Source organism: Stegodyphus dumicola, chromosome 2 (genome assembly GCF_044657685.1).
Source record: "Stegodyphus dumicola isolate Sdum_Otavi_A_Nest chromosome 2, ASM4465768v1".
In the NCBI taxonomy this organism is placed as follows: domain Eukaryota; kingdom Metazoa; phylum Arthropoda; class Arachnida; order Araneae; family Eresidae; genus Stegodyphus; species Stegodyphus dumicola.
Window position 1 is genome coordinate 47,030,255 of NC_140769.1, and position 22,043 is coordinate 47,052,297.

Genomic DNA, 22,043 nt, shown 5'->3' on the forward strand with positions numbered 1-22,043 from the left:
TTCAAAGAGTTTCTTTGATAAATCATATTGCATTTCAGCTCCACATAAACGCCCGGTGGCGAAGTAGTTAGCGCGTCACGCAGCTGCGCCACAGCCACAGATCCCCGGGCTGGGCAAGGTTGACTCAGCCTTTCATCGCTTGAGTGGGTCGATAAAATGAGTATTAAGTTCGCTTGTGGGACTAAACCCCGGGGGTGCTGCGACAAGCTGAACACTTATCCATGGCACATGTTGTAAAATCCGGGGCCCAATGTCAAGAAAGCAGATTTCGGGGCACTGTAGGCCGCAGCCCACTAGGGCTGTGTCGCCACTGAGTTTAATTTAGTAGCTCCACATAAACACTAGCACAACATATTAAAAAACGACCGACTATAAATACTTTAGAATTTAGGCATATGTAATTTCTGTCCCCGATAACATCACAATCTTGCTGTCAACGTTTATTTCATATAATAACCTAGCGTCAGCACAACAAATTGCATAAATAAGTTTTCAGTGTTCTTTGCAGCTACTAATTTGGATAGTAGAGATATAAAAATCTGACTTTTCTCCCGATTAATGTGCCATAAAACTTTTTCTAATTTAGTGATGGTTTTATGGTTAAATGGATCTGATGATAAAATGAATATTTATTTCCCAACAGGCGTATGTAACTGTAACAAATTAGGATCTTACAGTCTGACTTGTGATCCAGTCTCGAAGCAATGTCTTTGTAAGCCGGGTGTCGGAGGATTGCGTTGTGATCGCTGTGAACCAGGTTACTGGGGTCTTCATAAAATATCCAGTGGCAACAGTGGATGTGCGCGTAAGTTACAGCCCATTATTTATTTATTTGATAAATTATATTATATATAATTCAGAGAACTCCGTCCAAAATTATTTAGAAGGAAGGGAATGATCGGATTCAGGCTATATTCATTAGGTCACTCTTTCGTTTAGACAGATTGAAACAGTTATAAAACATTATCGAGTAATAGGAAGTTTTGCATTGATTACCATTTTGATCATTTAGTAAAGGACATTTTTGAAAGCTGTTTCGATTCACATCGTGAGAAAAAGGGATTATAAGTGTAATCGCCTACATTAGTCTTTCCTATTTATATGATTTACGTATATATGAAAATATAAATAATATTTGTCAGGTAGATATAATTATTAAATTCTTAAACGAATTTTATAAAAGCTCTGAATTGTAAAATTAACTCAGACAGTGTTGCTAAAACAAGTCGTATAATCTTTAACTTTTTTCCTATACAGGTATTTTCAGTTAATTTAGTTTCTAAAAATAAAGAAGATAATTTTATGAAACAATTTCAGTAATGTTGGTCTGAAGGTTTTATAAATATAAAAATTTAAGTTTTTTATGATACTTATAGAGCAAAAGGAAAAACTAGTTAAATTTTCATTATACTTCAGCAAACTAAATGCTAAACGTTAACCTTAATCTTGTTAGAAATTATCACATTCTTTTGTGGATGCTTTAGAGATGCATATCTAGTTAGCAAGAAGAAGACTAGTGGTTCTAATACAATATTTTACTCATGTTTATCCTTTGTTGGACTTTACCAATTAGGAAAAATTTTAAATGGGTAGCACGTCTAGCTAGCTTGTGAAGGAATTCGCGGTTCGAATCGCTGAAAATGCACAACCACTTGTGGCTAGAATAAATAAACAAATAACTAAAAACTAAAAATGTCTCTGCAACCTTCTAGAGACTATTTTGCGAAGCAAGGAGTATGAAAAATCAACTGTGTCCTTGTCGGGATTCAAAGTACGGATTTTCCACTGCTAGCTAGTCATGCTGTCACTTGCACTTCGACAGGGCTACCACTATCCGGCTAACACATAATTCTTCTCTCAAATTTCGATGAGCTTGCTGACTGTTAATTCCATGGGGGCCAGTTGTAAAGCTACTGGTGTGGGGAAGCCATTAATTTTCATTTGTGATTCGATCTTAAATCTGATCAAATTCTGTTCAAAATTGCTTAATAATAATATAATGATCTAAGCTAAAAAATGTGTTTCATAATATGTCCGAAAATTTACAAATCAACGGATGTAGTATTTTAATACGTTTAATTTATCAAAGTACAATGGATATTTTATTAATTCAACTTTTCGCTCTATGGAATCTTTATAGAAAAGGTCAAATTTATTCACAGATTGGAACTTTGTTTCTGTGCAAAACTCTCTCGGATTGTTATTTAAGAAACAAACAATGTAAATAAGCAGTAATGTTTTCAGATGGCTTATGCATTCATTGTTTTTGTACTTATTAAAAAATCAATATTGTGTCATAACTATTTCATATGCATCATAAACGATGTCAAAAAGAATCTTACTTTAAAAATAAATTTCGAATTTAATTTTGATATCCTTCAGACTGTAATTGCAATCCATATGGATCTATTCGAGACGACTGTGAGCAAACAACAGGCAGATGTGTTTGTAAACATGGTATACAAGGTATGAAGTGTGACATATGCCCACTTGGAACTATCCTTGCACCAGATGGTTGTGTAGATGGTAAGTATATTTTAGTTAAATTTTTACTTTTATTTATATCTTTTTTATCTTCATTTCATTAAAAAATTTACCTTTATTTATATCATTTTTATATTTATTTTATCTTTTTATTGAAGCTTAATATACAGTAAATAAAACAATCTGTTATTAAGCTTAAAAACTTTCATTCCGGAGGTTGATCCCTTATTCAAGCCCACTAAAATTATCGCGAGTAAATGCCAGCCAAGATTTTCAATAAAATACTTGTGTTAGTGAGAGAAAGTTTATCAAATATTTCGATCGTTCATTAGTTTGGTATTCGATAATTTAACTTTTTTGTTGCTATGATGTGTTATAATCACTTGCTCTTGGACCTTAACTTCCGTCAGCTATCCTTATTCCAGAGTATTTAGTTCTCCAAAATTTTTAGGATTCAGGGCGTACTTTCTGAAAGTGGCTAATTAGGGCATGAGAATTTTGCATAAAATAAAAGCCAGTCGACAATTATCAGTTCCTGAAAAATGACGAGCCAAGTGAAGTTAACTGAAAGCACATGGAAAATTAGTCACAAGAATTTGCGTAAAGGAAGTAAATGTGTTTCTTTCTAGCAGCTGAACAAGAAGGAAAAGTCTTAACCTTGAAAGGCATTCTGAAAATTTACACACTTGACATGAGTTTTTGTTGCCAGTTATCATCCTGTTTTTAACTGATAATCAATTGTCTTAAAATCGGTTGAACTGCAAAGCAACCGATTTTTGATGTTTGAAAATCAGCAATTAGAAGTACCACATTTTTAAACTTTTTTTTTTTTTTACTGAAAAATACAATTTAATACCAAAGTAAAATATTTTGTGCTTATAGATGAACCACATTTATGTGTAGAGTCATTAGTTATTTTTAAATTGGAGATGTTAAAAATGTGCAATGCCCTCGCCGGGTCTCGAATCTGTACCTCTCAATACGCGACTCGCCGATGGTGCTACCACGAAGGCATGTTGTACGGAGGGAGAAAATGCCTTATATATGAACTTTGTACCTAACCACATGAACAGTTTGTAATGAAATAAATAATTTTATTTGTCAGGATAAAAGTTTTACTTAAAATATTCAGTTTTTTTACATGAAAATCCTTTATCCTTAATTTATTTAATTAAATAATAATAATTAAACATAATTCAAATTACTGAATTTATATTTTACAAGATAAAATACATATAATTATTATGCATGTATAAATCTTTAATACTTAATTTTGACATTTCAGATAAAACGGTTGTATTTTTATGTTGCCTTGCTTTATACGAGTTGCAGATTTTAGTTATCATAACAATAAATTTGCACTTCAATAAATGTACTTCATGATGATTTCTGCGCACAAGTATTTACTGTGGATATTTTCCCCTAGAATCACAAGTGAATATCACTGCAAGCTCCTGTAATGAAATGGAATGTTTTCATGGGGCTCGCTGTGTAGAGAAAGATTTCATACCACAGTGCAGTTGTGATTTCAAATGCTCTCCGGAGGATAGCAGAGACCCAGTGTGTGGATATGATGGAAACACTTATGGATCGGAATGCCAAATGAGGCTCTTCAGCTGCAGATACCAACGACCTATAAACATCCGATACTACGGTATTTGTAGAAAAGGATACCAAAGTAAGTCAAATAGTCGCAGTTTACGTTCGAGAAGGCACGAAGTCATGCATGCTCTATGATAATATCATGCTGTATAATATTTAAAACACAGAGAAATTTTGATTTTTCTCCCGAGACTGTAAACCATTCTTCACAAGATAGCATTTTAACTGGGAAGAATCGCCAGGTTATTGCCTGACAGTCCATTAGTTTATTAACAAAAATTAATTTATTAAATTAGTTTATTAACAAAAACAAAAGACAAGATTTAATCAGATTATTTGATTATGGCAAAGGATATGAGATAGATTTTTTTAAAGGGAGGAGTGTCTTCGTGGGGAATTTTTTTTAAGGAAAACTGTTTCATATTCAATTTAGACTTGTGAAAACTACGAAATCTCCCATACTGTCAACTCTTTTGTCAAGATGTGAACCGTGATCAAACTATCATAGATCAGCGATTTACCGCTCGACTGCTGGTATGATTAATTGTTAAACTGATAATTGATAGCAGGCAAGAGCTATCAATTATCACAGCTGTATTAGTGCTTTACCTGCAGTCAACAGGTGCCTCTCTTCGACTGCGATATTCTGAAAATTAGAGCAAAAAAGTTCAGTACTTCTACAGATCTGTGAGAACGAATTCATAGTATATGTGAGGCTCTTGTTCATATGACTATGTAATACTTGCTATAATAAGTTCTTACATGGAATGTACCTTAAAAAAGGCCGTGTAACAGGAAACTAATGAATTAACGTGAATTTTACGCATGCAAGAGACCTGGAAGTGAGGGGGGGAGTCTGTTGGTGTAATGGGAGCTTTCCTTCAGATAGAAAAGTTTTTCGTCAGGAATGAGATAAATATAAGCTTATGTTTGATATCATTATTTTGATGATGTTTCTTCGGCGTTCTTTCACTTCATAAGAAATGCTATGTATTTTGGATTTATTTGTGATGGATGTTGAATGTGGAAATCTTGTTGAAGACCAAATGCAGCACTTCTTAGTTCTCTCAAAAGCTTCTTTTTATGGTGTAATGTGAATACAAGCCTATATCCTGTAGAAAATCTTCACGAAGACATATACTCTTAGTGTGCTTTGCCATACTCTGAATAATTCAATTTTAACAAAGTTCTTTTTGCAAAATCTAAATACATGTTTACCATTCAGTTAAATCACCGACTCTATTTCCATTAAATGTCTAAATATACACTGACGCTTACAATTCAGATTACAAATGCAAATCATGTGATAATTGTTAAAAATAATTAAAAAAATAAAAATAATTGAAAATAATTGTCTTTTTGTAATAAAATTTTCTACACTTAATGTCCAGTGCTATGTAACAGCGAAACTAACGTAATAAAATAAGCCAGAGATAAATGTTTTGCATTATATGAATAAACCAAAAATAGTAAAAAATATCAAATTTTATGTTTCCAAATTTCGAAGCTTTACAGGTCTAACATGGGCACATATACTGCAAATGAAGTTGTTGATCATACATTTAATCTCATTTCAGCGCTAAGAAGATTCTGAAAATATGTTCAAATTTCATATTGGCATTTCCTTGAGCAACTTAGACGCGTTCCATATGATTAAGTTCGCAGATTTTGCTAGCCACACCTTATGACAAACACCCTTTACCAACGGAAAATCATTGATGAATTGATTTCCATGCCGGCTCGCGTTGTCGTACATAATATAACTTGTCAGCCATCAGTTCCTTGCAAAAGCCTTACCGTAAGGGCAAAAAATGTCACTGCATCAAGGACATAAAGTTGCGTGCGACCATTCAATAAAATCCTTCTTCAGGCAAGGTTTCAACGGCCACCAAAGTTACCTATTGTTCTTATGTTGGAGGGATGGCAGTGAACCCAGGTTTCTCCTAGATGAATACTTATCGAGGATCACTATATACACTAAATCTCGAAGTATCACTGAAGAGGACATGACATTTTAAAGAATACATATTAGCTTGATTGTATCATATCAAAAAGTTCCGCTTTTACTCGGAGAAGTTCTTACGTTAGAAAAGGGCGGTGGATATCTTACATAATACCCGCTTCATATATTTAAAAAAATACTCTTAAAATGTACAGAGCTTTCTATAAAAATAACATGAATAAACTATTGAATTTTGAGTAATTTTAAAAGTGAAACGTGTTTTTACTGTTTGTTAATAACTAATGCCCTTGGATGTGCAAGATTGTTTTCCTAATTCAGTGACTGCATGTTTTCTCCATTTCAGCTGAACGAGAGCCTGCCACAACTTTAGCATCTGTCCGGCTTCCAAAAAGACGTAGTTACGTGAAAAGACCAGACAGCAAATCTACTCGAGAAGTGACGCAAATGTTGCCGCAGAATTTATACATGACTACTCGTATACCCGCCATGAATGTCACAACTACTGCTTTACCAATTCTAGCTTTCCCTCCAGGTAAGACTGATGAATTATGCTCTCTAATTAGCAGAAACCAAAAACCAGGTTCTTTCTGGTTAGTTAACTTGTATAATAAATAATGTCTATAAAATATAAATAATAATAATAATTTTAATAATAATATGTCTGTAATATAAATATTGATAATAACAATATGTCTATAATATAAATAAAAATATGTCTGTAATATAAACAATAATATGTCTGCAATATAATAATAATATATGTAATACGGTACAATAATATGTCTATAATATAAATATTTTATAGACCAGATATTTTATCAGGTTCTCACAACAGAGCAGGTTTACACAACAAAGTTTATGCTTCTGTCTCAGTCCTAATGATGCCAAAAGCATATATATTTGTTTTATCTTACAGCACAGACTAAACAACTCGCTAAGAAGCACATATAAAATAAAGCATCAAATCGCTGAAAGAATCTCTTACCGTTTCTGGAACATCATTCCTTTCATGGCAATCGCTGGGCTGTTACACAAGCAAAAGAAAATTTAATAAGCGGAAACACATAAAAGTTACAGAATACGAACACACTATATAGTTAGATCAGGTTAGGTTAACTGATTAAGGCAAAGCAACTCGATAAATATCTGTCTATAGGAAGGGGTGCCTTCGTGGAGGACTTTTTAAGGGAAACTGAGTTGCATCCGCGTACCACATGGGGAAAACCACTAAGACCACCCATGTAACCAGCATTTTATCGGGATTCGATCCCAGGTCATGAACCTGTTCAAAAACGTAGAGCTTTACTTTATCATTTATATCACCTGTGTCGGCCCACCAGCGACACAGGTGATATAAATGACGCGTAAGTAAGCTGGCACTAAAAGAGTGGTCAAATAACACCAGAACCCAGTACAGTCAAACCCTCGATGATGGAGCTCTTTTTGGAAGCGTGCCAGGAAAGTTCAGTTTCCAGTTTAAGAGAGAAAGGACTGTTATACTTTTCTTCAGTACTGGTATGCAAATATTAACATTCCTTCTTTATTATTTATCGGAAGCATTTCGATCTCTCTCTCTCTCTTTTTTTTTTTTTTTTTTTCGTTTTTTCGGTTGCTTATATGCCATGTGATGTTGCAGCAAGATGTTGCTGAAACATGAAATATATCAACTCATTTCTGAAAAATTGACTTTTTAACCGTTTTTGCAGTTGGATGGAATTTTTTTCGCGCAAAAGTATCGCAGAGGATCAGTTTAATCTAAGTAGACATAATTTTGCTGTAATGACTAGACAAGTATGGTGACATGCCCGCCAGTATGTGAATTTCTCTACCTGCATGAATAGTTTGACATTATTGTTAAACTTATAGTTATGACATCATTATTAATGTTATGCACACTGCCCCCCAAAAATGGGAAAACGGCAAACATAGATTGCGCTTTTCATGTCAACAAAGCGCGACTTAGGATACGTATTAGATTTATATATAACATTGTTCTAATACAGATATTTTGACACAAAATTGGACTTTTTCTGAAATGATATGCCGATTTCTTTCCATATGTCCATACTACGACTCAAATTACGCCAAACTGCCAAGTTTTGTAAAAGCGCACGAGCGGTTTTTAAAATTTAACTCATCAATGCTAATTGAATTTGGTATATTTATTAATATATGTTTTCTTATTAAACTTACTTGATTCTTCCTTTCACATTTCGAAATTTAAGTTCATTCCAAATAACATTCGCCTATTTTTTTATGATTTATTTTTAAAATTTGTATTCTTAAATAATTTTTATTAACTTTTTGAAAAAACATTTTATATTATAATCTATAAAATTTTTACCATCATCTTAAAGTAGATGTACTATTTCTAAGCATACCTGCAAAATATTACAATTTTTTATTCAAAATTTCCGAAGATATTTGTGAATTTATGTATTGGCGCCTTTTTAAATTTGGCATGTTTGTTGAAAGCGATAATAACATCAAATGCGGTTTAGGCACTTTGTTAAAATTTATTTAAAAGTAGGAAGGCTGTGACTTTTTCCACTTATGCGCAATGTAAAAAGATAGAAATGATGTGACTTTTTTCCCGCTCCTGCACAATGCAAGGGAGAGAAAAATAGGTTGCCACATATTAAGAAGGTCGCCAAGTGAATTATTCTTGGCGCAAGCTGAAAAAATACGCTAAGAAAAAGTTTTGAATTTCTCCGTAAATTTCGCATCAAATTTTACAAGTTTTAATATTTAGGCACAATTTGAGTCGTAGAATCGAAATATGAAAAAACATTGGTATGTATTTCAGAAAAAATCCGATTTTGTGTCAAAATACCTATGTTAGAACAATGCTATATATAAATCTAATGCAAATTCTAAGTCCGCTTTCGAGACATGAAAAACGCAATTTGAATTTCGTCAATCGGCCCAGTAGAACGGGAGATATAGAACTGCCCCCCATTTTTTTGCAGTGTATGTTGTTCTTTAAATTGCGGTGAAAAAGTGCACTAGCTTAGATGCAAAGAGATCTTGACTATACTGAAGAAGATTACTCATGATCTTGATTATTATAGCTATGGGAGCCTTTTCCTTTCCATGTGTATCTACAATACCCTTGTTAATTTGTATTGGGAAGTACACGGTACTTTGATGTAAGCGGACATGTGACTAGGCAGTATTCTGGGATTCTCGAATTTCCATATATGCACTAGTCTCAAACATTATCAGTATTTATATCAAAGAAGTAAAATTTTACCATAAGGTGTAACACCTGTCCCCCTCCCCCCCGAAAAAAGAAAATAAAATGCCTTCTCCGCTGTCACAATAAGCTATGAAGAGGACACTGTTGTAGAATGCAATAAAATCTAGCAAATATATCAAATTTAGGTTATATCAGTTGACTTGATTTATCCACCCTCGAGATGTTATGTGATGAGAACACAGCAATTAGTGAGTCTGTTGCTGACAATTTGAAGGAAACAAGAAATTGCATTCTCAGATGCTTGTTCTGATTAGAGATCGCCAAAAATTACGAATGATATGTCAATTAGTAGAAGATGATACATTTAATTATTTCTAAAAACTGATAAAAGTATTTTGAGGATAAAAATTTTTTTAAGTGAATAATTTAATATCGTCTTTCTAATTCATAATATATTGAGGGAAAAATGAAAATTTTACTGTTGCCCTTCTAATATGAAATATATTCCATTTCATAATTTTTTTGCGATCTCCTAAAGAACAGAGTACATAAATCCTGTGTTTCGTTTGGAGTGAATTAATTTAATATATTTTACATTTCTGTTTTAATGTCACGAATTTAACGAATTTATCAATCGCTCGAATGATCCGTTAAATTCGGATTTGACTTTTTTTGGAACTGTACTTCTTTAAAACATAGAGTCTTAAGGAAAGAAACATTTTGTCGTTAACTGAGGGAACTGAAGAGGAGACGAATAATAATTACTCTTTATATGTAGATACGTGGTTTCATGTTTAGAATTATATCTCGCATGTATAATGTTATGTATGAAGCTTTAATAAATTACTCTTGAAATTTTGAAAAAAAAAAGAGCTTAAAATGTTCTAAGAAATGTTTCTAGAAGAATACAGGTCTTTTGAAGATACTAAATAATAAATTTTTCATATCAATGAATCTGAGCAATTTTTCACTTCCGTTTCATAAAAACGATTTTATTTAAATTTATTTTAATATTAAGCAGCTTTTATAGATTCTCCTAGTAAAACTATATCGAAATATCCTGTTGGAATGAAGCATTCTGGGAATTATAGCTTAGGAAAAATTGTAATCATACATATATTTTCGAACGAAATGCATTGTTATGGTAAAGAATAGGCAGTGAATCTATTCCTGGAAAATATTTTCTCTTTTTATTCATGACAAACTTTATTAGATTTCGGTATAAACTCAGCTGTGCCGTAGTATTCAAATATTTGCTGATCTACGGAACAATGTTTTCCGTTTATATAGTCATTGCCTCAGTACGAACAGGTAAATATTGAATTTTGTTAATAGTGTTTAGTGGGGCTAGGAAGAGATTTCAGAATATAACGTAGTTAGAATTTATTTAAATTGAATCTCTAAATGTCAGTAAATTGGCAATTTCTTTCTACTTTTTTATTTCTACTTTAATCCAAGAGCATGTTTGATTATTTATTATTACCTTTTGTTCTAGATCCTGAAATACAAATAGAAGTGCCATCTTTTTCTGGAAGAACGTTTATGGAGTTATACAAACTAGAAGCATATACTCGATTATCCCTGGAAATAGAGTTTAAGAGTTTTGCCAATGATGGAATACTCTTATACAATGGCCAAACTTCTACTAAATCAGGAGACTTCATTTCTCTTAGTTTAAAGGATGGTTTCGTTGAATTCAGGTATGAAAACAATTGAATTAATATATATTAGTGATACGTTATGTGAATAAAATGACTCCGGACCCCGTTTCTCCTCCCCTGTCAAATCTCCTGAGTTATAACCGAATGCGTTAACTTACCAACATCTACAGAGTATTCTAAATTTTATTTGTCATAAAAATGAAAACTACTATGAAAAAATGTATAATTTGTCATTATATTGCGCCAATATCTTTGTTCCTTTTAGATGGAATTTTCTCGAATTTTGGGTCTATTGTTATCGCGTAAGCACATGCTTTTGTTTCGTCATTTTGATGCCTGTAACTGAAGAAGGTTCTATTTAACGTTCAAAACCAGTTCTGTAAATTTGTACGAATCACACATTCTTGTTGCTTTAATATATTTGCTTTAATAGTTTTAGTTAATATTTTTCTTGATTTTATTAGCGTATGTCAAAAATAACGACTTATAGCTGTGAAGAAGAATTTATAAAAATGAATAAATTAATTGTAAAAAATAAGAATGTTAAAGCATGTCGTCTTTGAACCGTTATCCTTCAGCCAAATTCATCTCTAAATTATTTCAGGATTCTAGAAAGGTGATTATGTACACAAAGACATATCTTGTGAGACCACTGAGCTGTAAGATGTATACTGTTAATAAGTCTAAAGAATGAGCATCAGTTACTTGCTTGGTGCAAAATGAATTAACAAAGGAGCTAAGACCAGTGGAAACATATAGTATAAAGATATAAAAACCGACGTGCGCTAATTTTCGATTCGATTGTTGTTGATGTAATTGGCATATGTTAAATGAAAGACATTTACCAGAATATATAAGCAGTAAATTTTGCACTAAGAGGTAGATCCATGCCGAGAACATAACGAGTGACGCACTAAAGTCCAAAATAAGAAGAGGAAAAAATTAAAGTAACACTGTTCAAGTAATAGTCATGTCATTTGGGACAGTTATGGGCCATTTTTAATAGTCATGTCACGTCATGTTATGTGTTACTTGTAACTGTAATGTCACTTGTCAAAGTCATGTGTCAGTAGTAGTCAATCACACGACATTTGAAATATTTATTATTGAATGGTCGATGGCATAAACATATTCTATTCAGAAGTAATTTTTGAAGCTAGATCAAAGGAGATCTCGAAATTCATGCCGCATGTTTGTATTTCATGACAAATGGAGACAAAGTGTTTTTCGAGATTTGGCACCATGTCAGATTTTGATCAAAGGCGTTTAAACAAGAAAAATTAAGTTTTTTTTTAAATCTCGTGTCATCCTACCCTGTTGTTCTATCTTATTAACCAGGTTCTACCAAGACAATACTTTCAGCCAATTAAAATTTCCAAAAGGATGAGACTGCCATTCTGTGGCAGAAATTAAAAAATGCATATCTCTTTATACTGTCTCTTAATAATGTCAAGTGACAAGTAACGGAGGACGCGGGCACTGTCCCTTTGCCATGAGGTTAATCGGTATTGCACCGCGTCCACCCCTGTCTAGAGTCAACACCAGTGAAAGAGCAACCACACATGGGCCTCCCACACCCAACACCGAGACCCAACTCCTAATCCAAGCCCACGCTCCGTCCATTACTCCAAGGGCCACCTGGAATTTATTCAAAAATTTAAAAATATGTACATGTCCAAACAAGGGAGAATACTCAACGCAGTGAGTAAATGACATAGATAAAATAATGAATAGATACACACGCAGATAAGAAAGAAAATGTACATAGTTAATAGGCATAGGGTATACATAAATAATATTCCTAGATACATAATTAAAAGATATAGACCACAAAGTTAACGTTGCACAGAATATAAGAATATAAGAAAAGGGTGGCCAGTGAGATAACTGCATAAAAGTAGGGCTCAAAGATAAGACTGAGATAATATAAATTCACTGAAATAAATTTGTACCAAAGAATCAGATACTCTTCTATACAATAATATATAAAACAATTTGTAAGTCCGTGCACAATGCCTAAATATTACTGTGCTATATATAATAACAGATATAATACGAATTCTTACAAAAATTCACGATATAATGCTACATCATAGAAGTATATACCATACAATACAATACATTAATGTAATACAATACGAAATAATAAAACTAGTTATAAAACTATACCCAGTACTGTCAATATAGCTATTTAGTACATAATTCGATAATTGATGCAAATCATTCGTACTGTACATAAAAACATACATAATGCAGATCTTTACTAAAATTCACGTTATAATGCAAGATCATAGAAGTATATACCATACAATATAATATAATGATGCAATGGAATTCGAAACTTTAAAACTAGTTAAAATACTATACACAAAACCTACAATATAGCCATACAGTACAAAATACTAGAAGTGATACAAAGCGTTACCAAAAATGACCATAAAATATCATACGAAATAAGTATATACATACAATGCAATACGATGATTGATTACAATTCTAAACTATAAATTTACTATTCAATACATAATAGTATACGTAATACAAAGCACCACGACATTTCGCAATATAATAACATACCATATATTTATGTATCATATCTGACGGTACAATCAATCAAAACAGTATAAACGCACAGGAAGAAATTTATGTCAAAGATTCCTGTACCTTTCAATACAAGATAAGAGAGAAAACAAATTATAAGTCCATATACAATACCTATAAAATACCGTACAATACAGAATAACATACATAATACAAGTCTTTACTAAAATTTACGATACAGGGCTATACCATATAAGTAGATATCATACAATGCAATACAGTGATTTAATATTATACAGAACCATAAAACAGGTTATAATACAATACACAATACCTACAATATAGCCATGCGGTACATAATACATACTCAATACAAGTCATTAACGATATATTATACCATATAAGCATATGCCATATAATACAATTATTGAAAACAATACCAAAGTATGTACAAATATCATACATGATATAAAATGTTTAAACGATTTGCAATATAAATTCATACCATATAAGTATGAATGAGGAATATACCAAACAATCCTATACCTGGCAGTACAATATAAAAAAGGAAAACAAATTAGAATTCCATACGCAATACCTATAATAATATCGTACAATACATAATAACATACATAATACGAGTCATAACGAAAATTCATGAGATAATGCTATACATATAAGTAGATATAAGTATATATCATACAATGCAGTACACTGATTTAATACCACACGGAACTATAAAACAGGTTATAATTCAATACACAATACCTATAATATAGTCATACAGTACATAATACCATGCTTAATACAAATCGTTACTAATAAACAAGATATAATAGCATACAATATAAGCATATACCATACAATACGATTATTGAATACAGTTGAGAACTATAAGATTATCATTCAGCACAAAATATGATACATAATACAAGTTTTTAATACGATGTGCAATATAATTTTACCATATAAGTATACATCATATCATACGATATAATCAATCAAAACAAGTTTAACCATACCATGTATATAAGCATATACGACACCATATAGAGAATTTAAAATAGAGCTAAACAGTAATTGGAATCATACATAAGACAAATCTGAACTATGCGATATCAGTTCCTAATAAAATTCTATATAATACAATGCATACACAATGAAGAAAATAAAATTCTCTATTACATTTGATACAATACATAGGATAGCTTAAATTAATTATAATGAAGATTGCACTACCCTTGTATACAGTATTATGTGACTTGACATAAGTCTATGTCATGATCAAAAAGTAGAGTCGTAAGGGATGTGATTTTTTGGACCAAATGTCTCTGTTTAATCATGTATTCGGCAAAAGCCTGGATATTGGTTGATGGAAGTTTCACATGAAAAGCCCTTGTGAGTTCACATGTAGTTTGTTCTGGAGTACCCGTCCCTCCACAGACGCATAGGTCCGTTGAAGATGTACGATGTCTGTGGAAATAGACGGGAAATGGTCCGTGACCCGAGATAAAACGCACGGATTTGTTATTTGCAGAGCAGGATCGACATAGGATAGATGATAATGAGTTCTCCTGCCGGTGATACCATTATCCCATTCTGTTTGCCATTGGGATACAGTTTGAAGATAAATGGCACGTTTCAAAGCAGAATATGGCCACTTAAGCTGTACAGTTTCAGCTTGGAGATTGGCAGCAGCCTCTTTGGCTTACGTATCCGCAAATTCATTACCAGCAGTCCCAGAATGTCCTTTTGTCCAGACTAGATGAATGCAATGGTGATCACTGTGCTTTAGACACTGTTGGATATCCTGTATGATAGGGGATGTTGGCTTCAGGTTTAATAGCGCATAAAGAGTTGACAGGCTATCAGTGAAAATAGTTGCAGTGGAAATTGCTGAAGTATTCACATAAGATATGGCCTTCAACAGAGCTAAACATTCAGACTGAAATACGCTATTGTTTGCGTGTAAAAAGCCTTTCCAATGATAGATGGGTAGATCGTTTAAAAACACAATGAAAGCACAGCCAGTGGCATCATCCATTTTAAAGCCATCAGAGTAAATTTGTACAGTAGTAGAAGGAGGTAAATGTTCACCCTTTAAAAATACAGAGAGACCTTGTCCATAAGTGGAGGGATGAGTGGCTAATGAGTTTATTGATGCTTCATAATCCGTATGAGAGTATAGTGTGTCGTCAAATTGAGTAGGCTGGTGTAACTGCTTGACTCTAGTGAGGACAGACTCCTGAAGGACTTTAAGATGTAAAGGAAAGATTCCTGCTAGGACACATTATGCAGCAGATGAAGTAGTACAGTACTTGGTCATTGCCAATACAAACGTCCGCTGAAGACTTAGGAGAAAACGCACCTTCCGTCCCTGCATAGGTTCTGCCCAGACCGCTGATGCGTAAGTTACAATTTTCTCAACAAGGGTCTGGTAGAAAATTTTCAGAATTTTCGGATTGAGTCCCCAAGTGGAGCCTTGCATCCGACGAAGGTTCTGTGCTATTGAAAAAGTACGCTTTTTTAAATGAGTAATATGGGGTATTCAGTTGCGTTTTCCTCAAATAGCAAGCCAAGATATTTTAATTGTGGTCTAATTTTGATGCGTGTATTGTTGATTAAAAATGTTGGTCTTCGAGAGAGGGAGCCTCCATTTTTCGGGATAAGCATAGCATGAGATTTATCTTCTGAGATTGATAATTTAAGAGCTATACATAGACGAAAGTAAAGTGCGCAGGTTTCATTGACATTATTTTGGAGTTCATCACGAGTCGTGCCCCTCATGATGAATGCAACGTCATCCGCATGAGCGTAAGTGTCAGTATGCTCCGGCCAGTCCGCCTCTAGAATACAGGTCAGGTTCCAGAGATCCGGACCAGCGCAACAGCCCTGAGGACAGCCACGGGTGTGGAGCTTTTCCAGAATACCTCCATCATGGATGTAGAGTAGCTTGCGGTGGGATAGATAATCCTTCAGAACTAAATAAATATTCTTTGGACAATTGGCATCAATTAGGGCCTTCTTAATGGAGGCCACCACAGTGCATCAAAAGCATTTTTAAGATCGATGCTGATGAAAGCACTGTGGTAGCCGCCGTTGCGATTCCGATGTCGTGTTTCAGTAATTTTTGCTAGAGCATGTGTAGTTGATCTTTGTGATCTGAAGCCACACTGTGCATCACTGAGGTAGCCAATATTATTCAGATGAAATTTCAGACGGTTCATCAGAAGACGTTCATATACTTTGCCCATAGCGGACAAAAGACGTATAGGTCTGTATGATGAGGGTTGAGCAGGATCTTTATAGTATTGAGAGTGACTTTGATGATCGAATAATCAACTCCGTCAGGCCCGGGGGCTCGTCTTTTTGGCAGAGTGCGGAGGATGAAACGGAGTTCATTTAAAAAAAAGGAGGATCATCTGTAGGTGGTGCAGTAAATGACATGTTCCGAATTGAAGCTTGTAAATGGTTTGAAACCAAAATGGTTTGAATTGCTTGGGTACTAGCTTAATAATGTCAGGTGACAGGTGAAGGAGGACGGGGACGCCTGAAGTTTAACAGAGGTTAACAGGCATATGTCCCGCGTCCTCCCCTGGAGTTTATTTAATAGTTATAAGTGTGGATACATGGCCATACAGGGGCAACTGCTTAACATCTGGCATTTGAAGTACATTTGAATTAACATACAGGCACGGTAAAAAAAAAAAAAAAAAACACTTAATAGGTTATAACAAAAGAAGAAAATTAAACACCTAAAAATGGTGTTCAATTTTCTTCTGCTCCCTATGCAGTCAGAGATTAGATGGTAGAGCATTAGAGTGCATATGTCAGTGCAAGTAATGCATGTAAGCCCTATTACTCTGGTTGACAGAGGTCCTGGCCATATGCTGCAATGGTGGTTATTATTTTGCAGATTTTATTAATGGCCGCTCTGTTTTTGGCTAGGAACTTGTGAAATGCTGAGATATTGGCTGGTATCGGGAAGTGGAACTGTTCCGTGAGTGGGCACTGAAAGATATAATGGTCCGGTGACCCCTCACCCCCGCAAACACAGCGATCCGTGGTTGAGATGGTGCGGCGGTAGAAGTAATCCGGGAAGGGACCATGACCAGTAATGAAGTTGGTAAGGGGAGCAATTGCCATAAGGCGCTCCGTGGTTACTTTTGCTTAATAATGTCAGGAGAACTAAAACAAAGACCCGTCTGTTCCGATGAATATTTCTTTAAAAATACAGTCTTGCTCAAGCAAGCAACAAAACCAAAACGCGGAATAAAACAAAAACTATTTAATAGATATGCGTGAAATTGATACAAGAGGTTGGTATGGCATTACTAGACTACATAGCAAACAATAGAGCAAAGACATACAGAAACACATGTATTAAAACCATCACATCGAAAAAGACAAAATGGTCGGAATAATGTGCAATGGAAGCATCATGCTAATAACGAGCATGATACTCTCTAGCTGAAAATGCATGCTTGACATCGGCGAGTAAGATGGTGATAGAGACGCCGATAGCTTGTTTTGTCACTACCACCTTTTCCTGTAATAATGCATGTCGGAGCTGGTGGAGGGTGCCTGGCGGCACACTGCAACCTCATACCTGCCGCCGCAATATGTCCCTCACATGCTGTATGGGACTCAGATCCAGTGACCTAACAGGCTATGGTAGATGTGGAATGATTTTGCTTTCCAGAAAACTCTGTCCACCTCGAGCTCTTTGAGAGCGGCTGTTACCGTCCATAAATATCGCGTCGGTACCCATTGCAGCGGTAAAAGAAAGCACGAAACGGTGTAGAATTTCATCTCAGTATCCGACGGCTGAGATTAAACCACCGGGAATCACGTAGAGGCAGGTCGGTGCGTGTGAGAACATTGTGACTACATCGATTCTTGTATCGTTATCACGCGCGAGCACGTGCGTCGAAAGGTATAAAAACTGGAAGGACTGGTTTGTCTCTCTCTTTTTCCTTTTTACCCTCTTGCTGCCTGACGTCGAGCTTAGCGAGTGTGTGGCCCGTCCACACACACTCGGCAGTCGCCATTTGTTCCTGTCAAATTTTGCCGAGAAAGAAGCAGAATGAAGAAATCCAGTACTTAAAGTAGATGTTTGATTTGTGAATAACATAAAATAAACGCGCAAGCAGAATATAAGTAACTGTTCGACTTCAAGATGTGCTTGACCAGCAATGTGTTACCACGTGATGACGTGTGTAAAAATAATATGAATGTAAAAAGAAAAAAAGAAGAGCTTATAAGTGTGTAACCAGACAGCGCGATAATACGAAGATAAAATTGACCACGTTTCAACCGCAAAATTATTCGATGGGACAGGATTGCGCGAATAGTCACGTTTCGGCACTCCACGGACATTCCATTTGAGTTATCGCATTGCGTGTATCTAAGTTATTATATTTTAGTATGTATATGTGTGTGATAAATGTGTCTTATTTAATCCAGAAAGTATGTGTATTAAAATAAATATGAGATTGGAAAAAGAAAATATTCGGCTCATGCATGCATCAGTGGGTAAGTCTTGTTAATCTATTTAGTAATGATTAAGCAATGTACTAAACACCAAATTTTAGTTTAAGTATTTACGCAAAATTAATTTGTACTTGATATTCTTAGTATCGTCACTTTATACGATCACGGCCAGCAACACCACATTTATGGTGCCGTGACCAGGATTATAATAATAAAGGCTCATTATGGTGCCGTGACCAAAAAAAAAAAAAAAAAAAAAAAAAAAAAATGGGAAATTAAGTTTTAACTGTTTCATTTCAGGTAGAGAACCATTTTATGCTTATGCCTAAAAATATAACTACACATGTGATTCCAGTTTGATAATTGCTTAAATATTTTGAATTTTGTGATGATGTCTGATATCAAATAGGTGAATATTAGTAATGATTGGATAAAATTTTGAATTTTGTGTTTATCTGATATGAATCATTAAGAAAAAGTTGAAAATTGCATATGTAAAAAAAATATATATATATAGAATTCCATATGACTGTTTCCTGCTAATGTGAAATAATTTAATGATAAAAAATAGATATGTGAAAATGGTAATATCAATTCAAAATTGGTCAGTATTTAAGAAATTATTCCTGAATGTATATCATATTGTGTGGTAAGGAGTATATAATAACTTGTATCCATGTGAAAAATTTCGATAAGTTACAATAGTGTATTTATGAATGTACTATACATTAGAAGTAATAATAATAGTAATTTAGAGTGGTACTAAAGTATAGTAAATTGATTCAGAATGGCTAAGAATAATAACGTAATGAATATGAGTCTGGCTACTGCTCTGCCTACTTTTTCAGGGGAGCATGACGAAAATATAACGTTTTTTTTAGATCAGTTATGCCAAATGGCAAATTTAGAGAACTGGAATGAGAACAGAAAAAGTTTGGTGTTAAAAATTCAATTGAGGGGTAAAGCATTAAAATTTGTAATTGATAATGAATCGTGTAAAGATATGTCATTTGATGATTTAAAAGCATTACTAAGTAAAAAATTTGCAAAATCTCAGTCATTTGACACAATTCAAAATAACTTTAACTCAATTAGACAGACCCCAGATCAGTCAGTCGAGGACTTAGTGGAAAAAGTGAATACTTATGCCACAAAATATTTTGGGTGCTATCTTAGTTCGAGTGAAGAGGTACATAACCTCACTCAAAAAGCAATGCTTTCAAAATTCTTAGAAGCTCTCAGACCAGATTTAAGACTGGAGGTTAAAAAACTAGGACCTATTGATTTTGCTACTGCTGTTAAACAGGCAAAGAACATAGAAAAAGCATTGGAGGATTCTGGTAATAGCTCACAGACACATGATTTTTCACCTGAATTAAATACATTAATTATGCAACAAATGCAAAATAATAGAGCCATTGAGGATTTGTCAAAAAAATTCAATGAAATTTTACCTAATGGTAGTGTAAACAATGTAACTAGCCTAGAAAATAATGCTACACAAAGTAGTAGTAATAGAGAGTCTTGTCATATTTGCCAACAGAATCATTGGACTACAGAGTGTCCTTATTTTCCTTCAAACAATAATTTTCAATATTATAGACAGGCTAGAAACAACCAGAGAAGAAATTTTTATAGGGGTAACTTTATCAATAGAAGGAATAGATATAATAGTCGGTATGCTTTCACGCAAGGTAATAGACTACAGAACAGTAATAGAAATAGGCCACAATACAGAAGATACAATACTCGTACAAATAATTTAAACTAATGAAGGGTACTTGCAGATCTCCCAGATACACAAAGTATTACTCAAGTGCCCATAAAAAAAATTTGGGGGAAACAAGACAAAATTAAAAAAAATAAGGAACTCAAATAGGCCAAATACACATGAAAGATTCCGACACAAAATTAAAGAAAGTAATGAACAAAAATTGGTAGCTTCTTGCCAAACTAATAGTATCACAGAATTACCAGTAATAGAAATCAAATTTGGCGACTTTGTGGTAGAAGCATTACTTGATACAGGTGCAAATTTAAGCTTAATACAGCCAGACACCTTGCAAGTAATAAAAAATTACACAAAGATTCATTACTTAAGCAGATCTGTAAGAATACATACGCTAAATAATGCTACTATCCCATATGTATCTGCTGTAAACTTAAAATTTCGTTTAGGAAATAAATGGCTTGCCAACCAATTTTTGGTTACACAACATAATTGGAACACAAATTATCAAATGATTTTAGGGTATGATTTCATTCAAAAAAATAAGATACTTATAGATGCAGATAAAAGTCAGTTAATCATTGATAACACATATTTTGATCTTTTGGACAATAGAAAAAACTGTACTAATATTAATGCAAAAAAGGTAGACAAGAATAGTAGACCAGAGGAGTCGGGTATTGTAAGAGTAGTATTGAATACCAGAATTGCGCCAAATACAGCAGAGATAGTAAAGTTAAGCATTCCAATTAATATGCAGAAAGAAAAGCAAATAATGTTCTCACCAGACAGGCGAAAAGTGGGCAAGATAGGTGTGACTGATTCAATTCATGAGATAAGTGACAGGCAATATATATTCACCATAATTGAAAACAATTCCAATGCCGCAATTATTCTAAGAAAGGGTGAAAAGATTGGTAAGGTATATAAAGTCGAAAAAAAACAATTTGAAAAACCTAGAGAGCAACAAAATTTGCAGATTAACCATATAACTTTAAAAGAAATTAAACAATTAAGAAAGGAGGAATTAAGCCCAGATGATTTTGATTTAAGTCATTTAGAAGCAGAACAAAAAAATAAGATGATTGAAATGCTCATGAAAAATTTAGCTGTGTTTTCAAAATCTTACACCACTCTGGGTGAGACTGATGCTGTCATGCCACAATTTAATTTATTACATAACTTTCCAATTCAAACTAGACCATACACTATTCCTCGCATTGCTAAAAAATATGCCCAGGAGGAGATAGCCAAATTGTTAGAAGCAGGTATTATAGAGCCATCGACATCGAGTTACAGTTTTCCAGTAATTTTTGTCAAAAAGAAAGCACCACCTAATACTGATCCTAGCAAATTAAAATTTAGAATGGC

General features: G+C 33.8%; 1 protein-coding gene across 1 annotated transcript in view; it reads left to right on the forward strand.

The window, feature by feature from the left end:
* Window positions 1-22,043, forward strand: part of LOC118193606 (agrin-like) — a 217,236-nt gene that overhangs the window by 141,089 nt on the left and 54,104 nt on the right. The window contains exons 14-18 of the mRNA XM_085810646.1: window positions 644-805; window positions 2,383-2,526; window positions 3,911-4,162; window positions 6,393-6,581; window positions 10,744-10,948. Coding sequence (XP_085666772.1) covers window positions 644-805; window positions 2,383-2,526; window positions 3,911-4,162; window positions 6,393-6,581; window positions 10,744-10,948 — 952 coding nt within the window. The remainder of the gene's footprint in view (window positions 1-643; window positions 806-2,382; window positions 2,527-3,910; window positions 4,163-6,392; window positions 6,582-10,743; window positions 10,949-22,043) is intronic.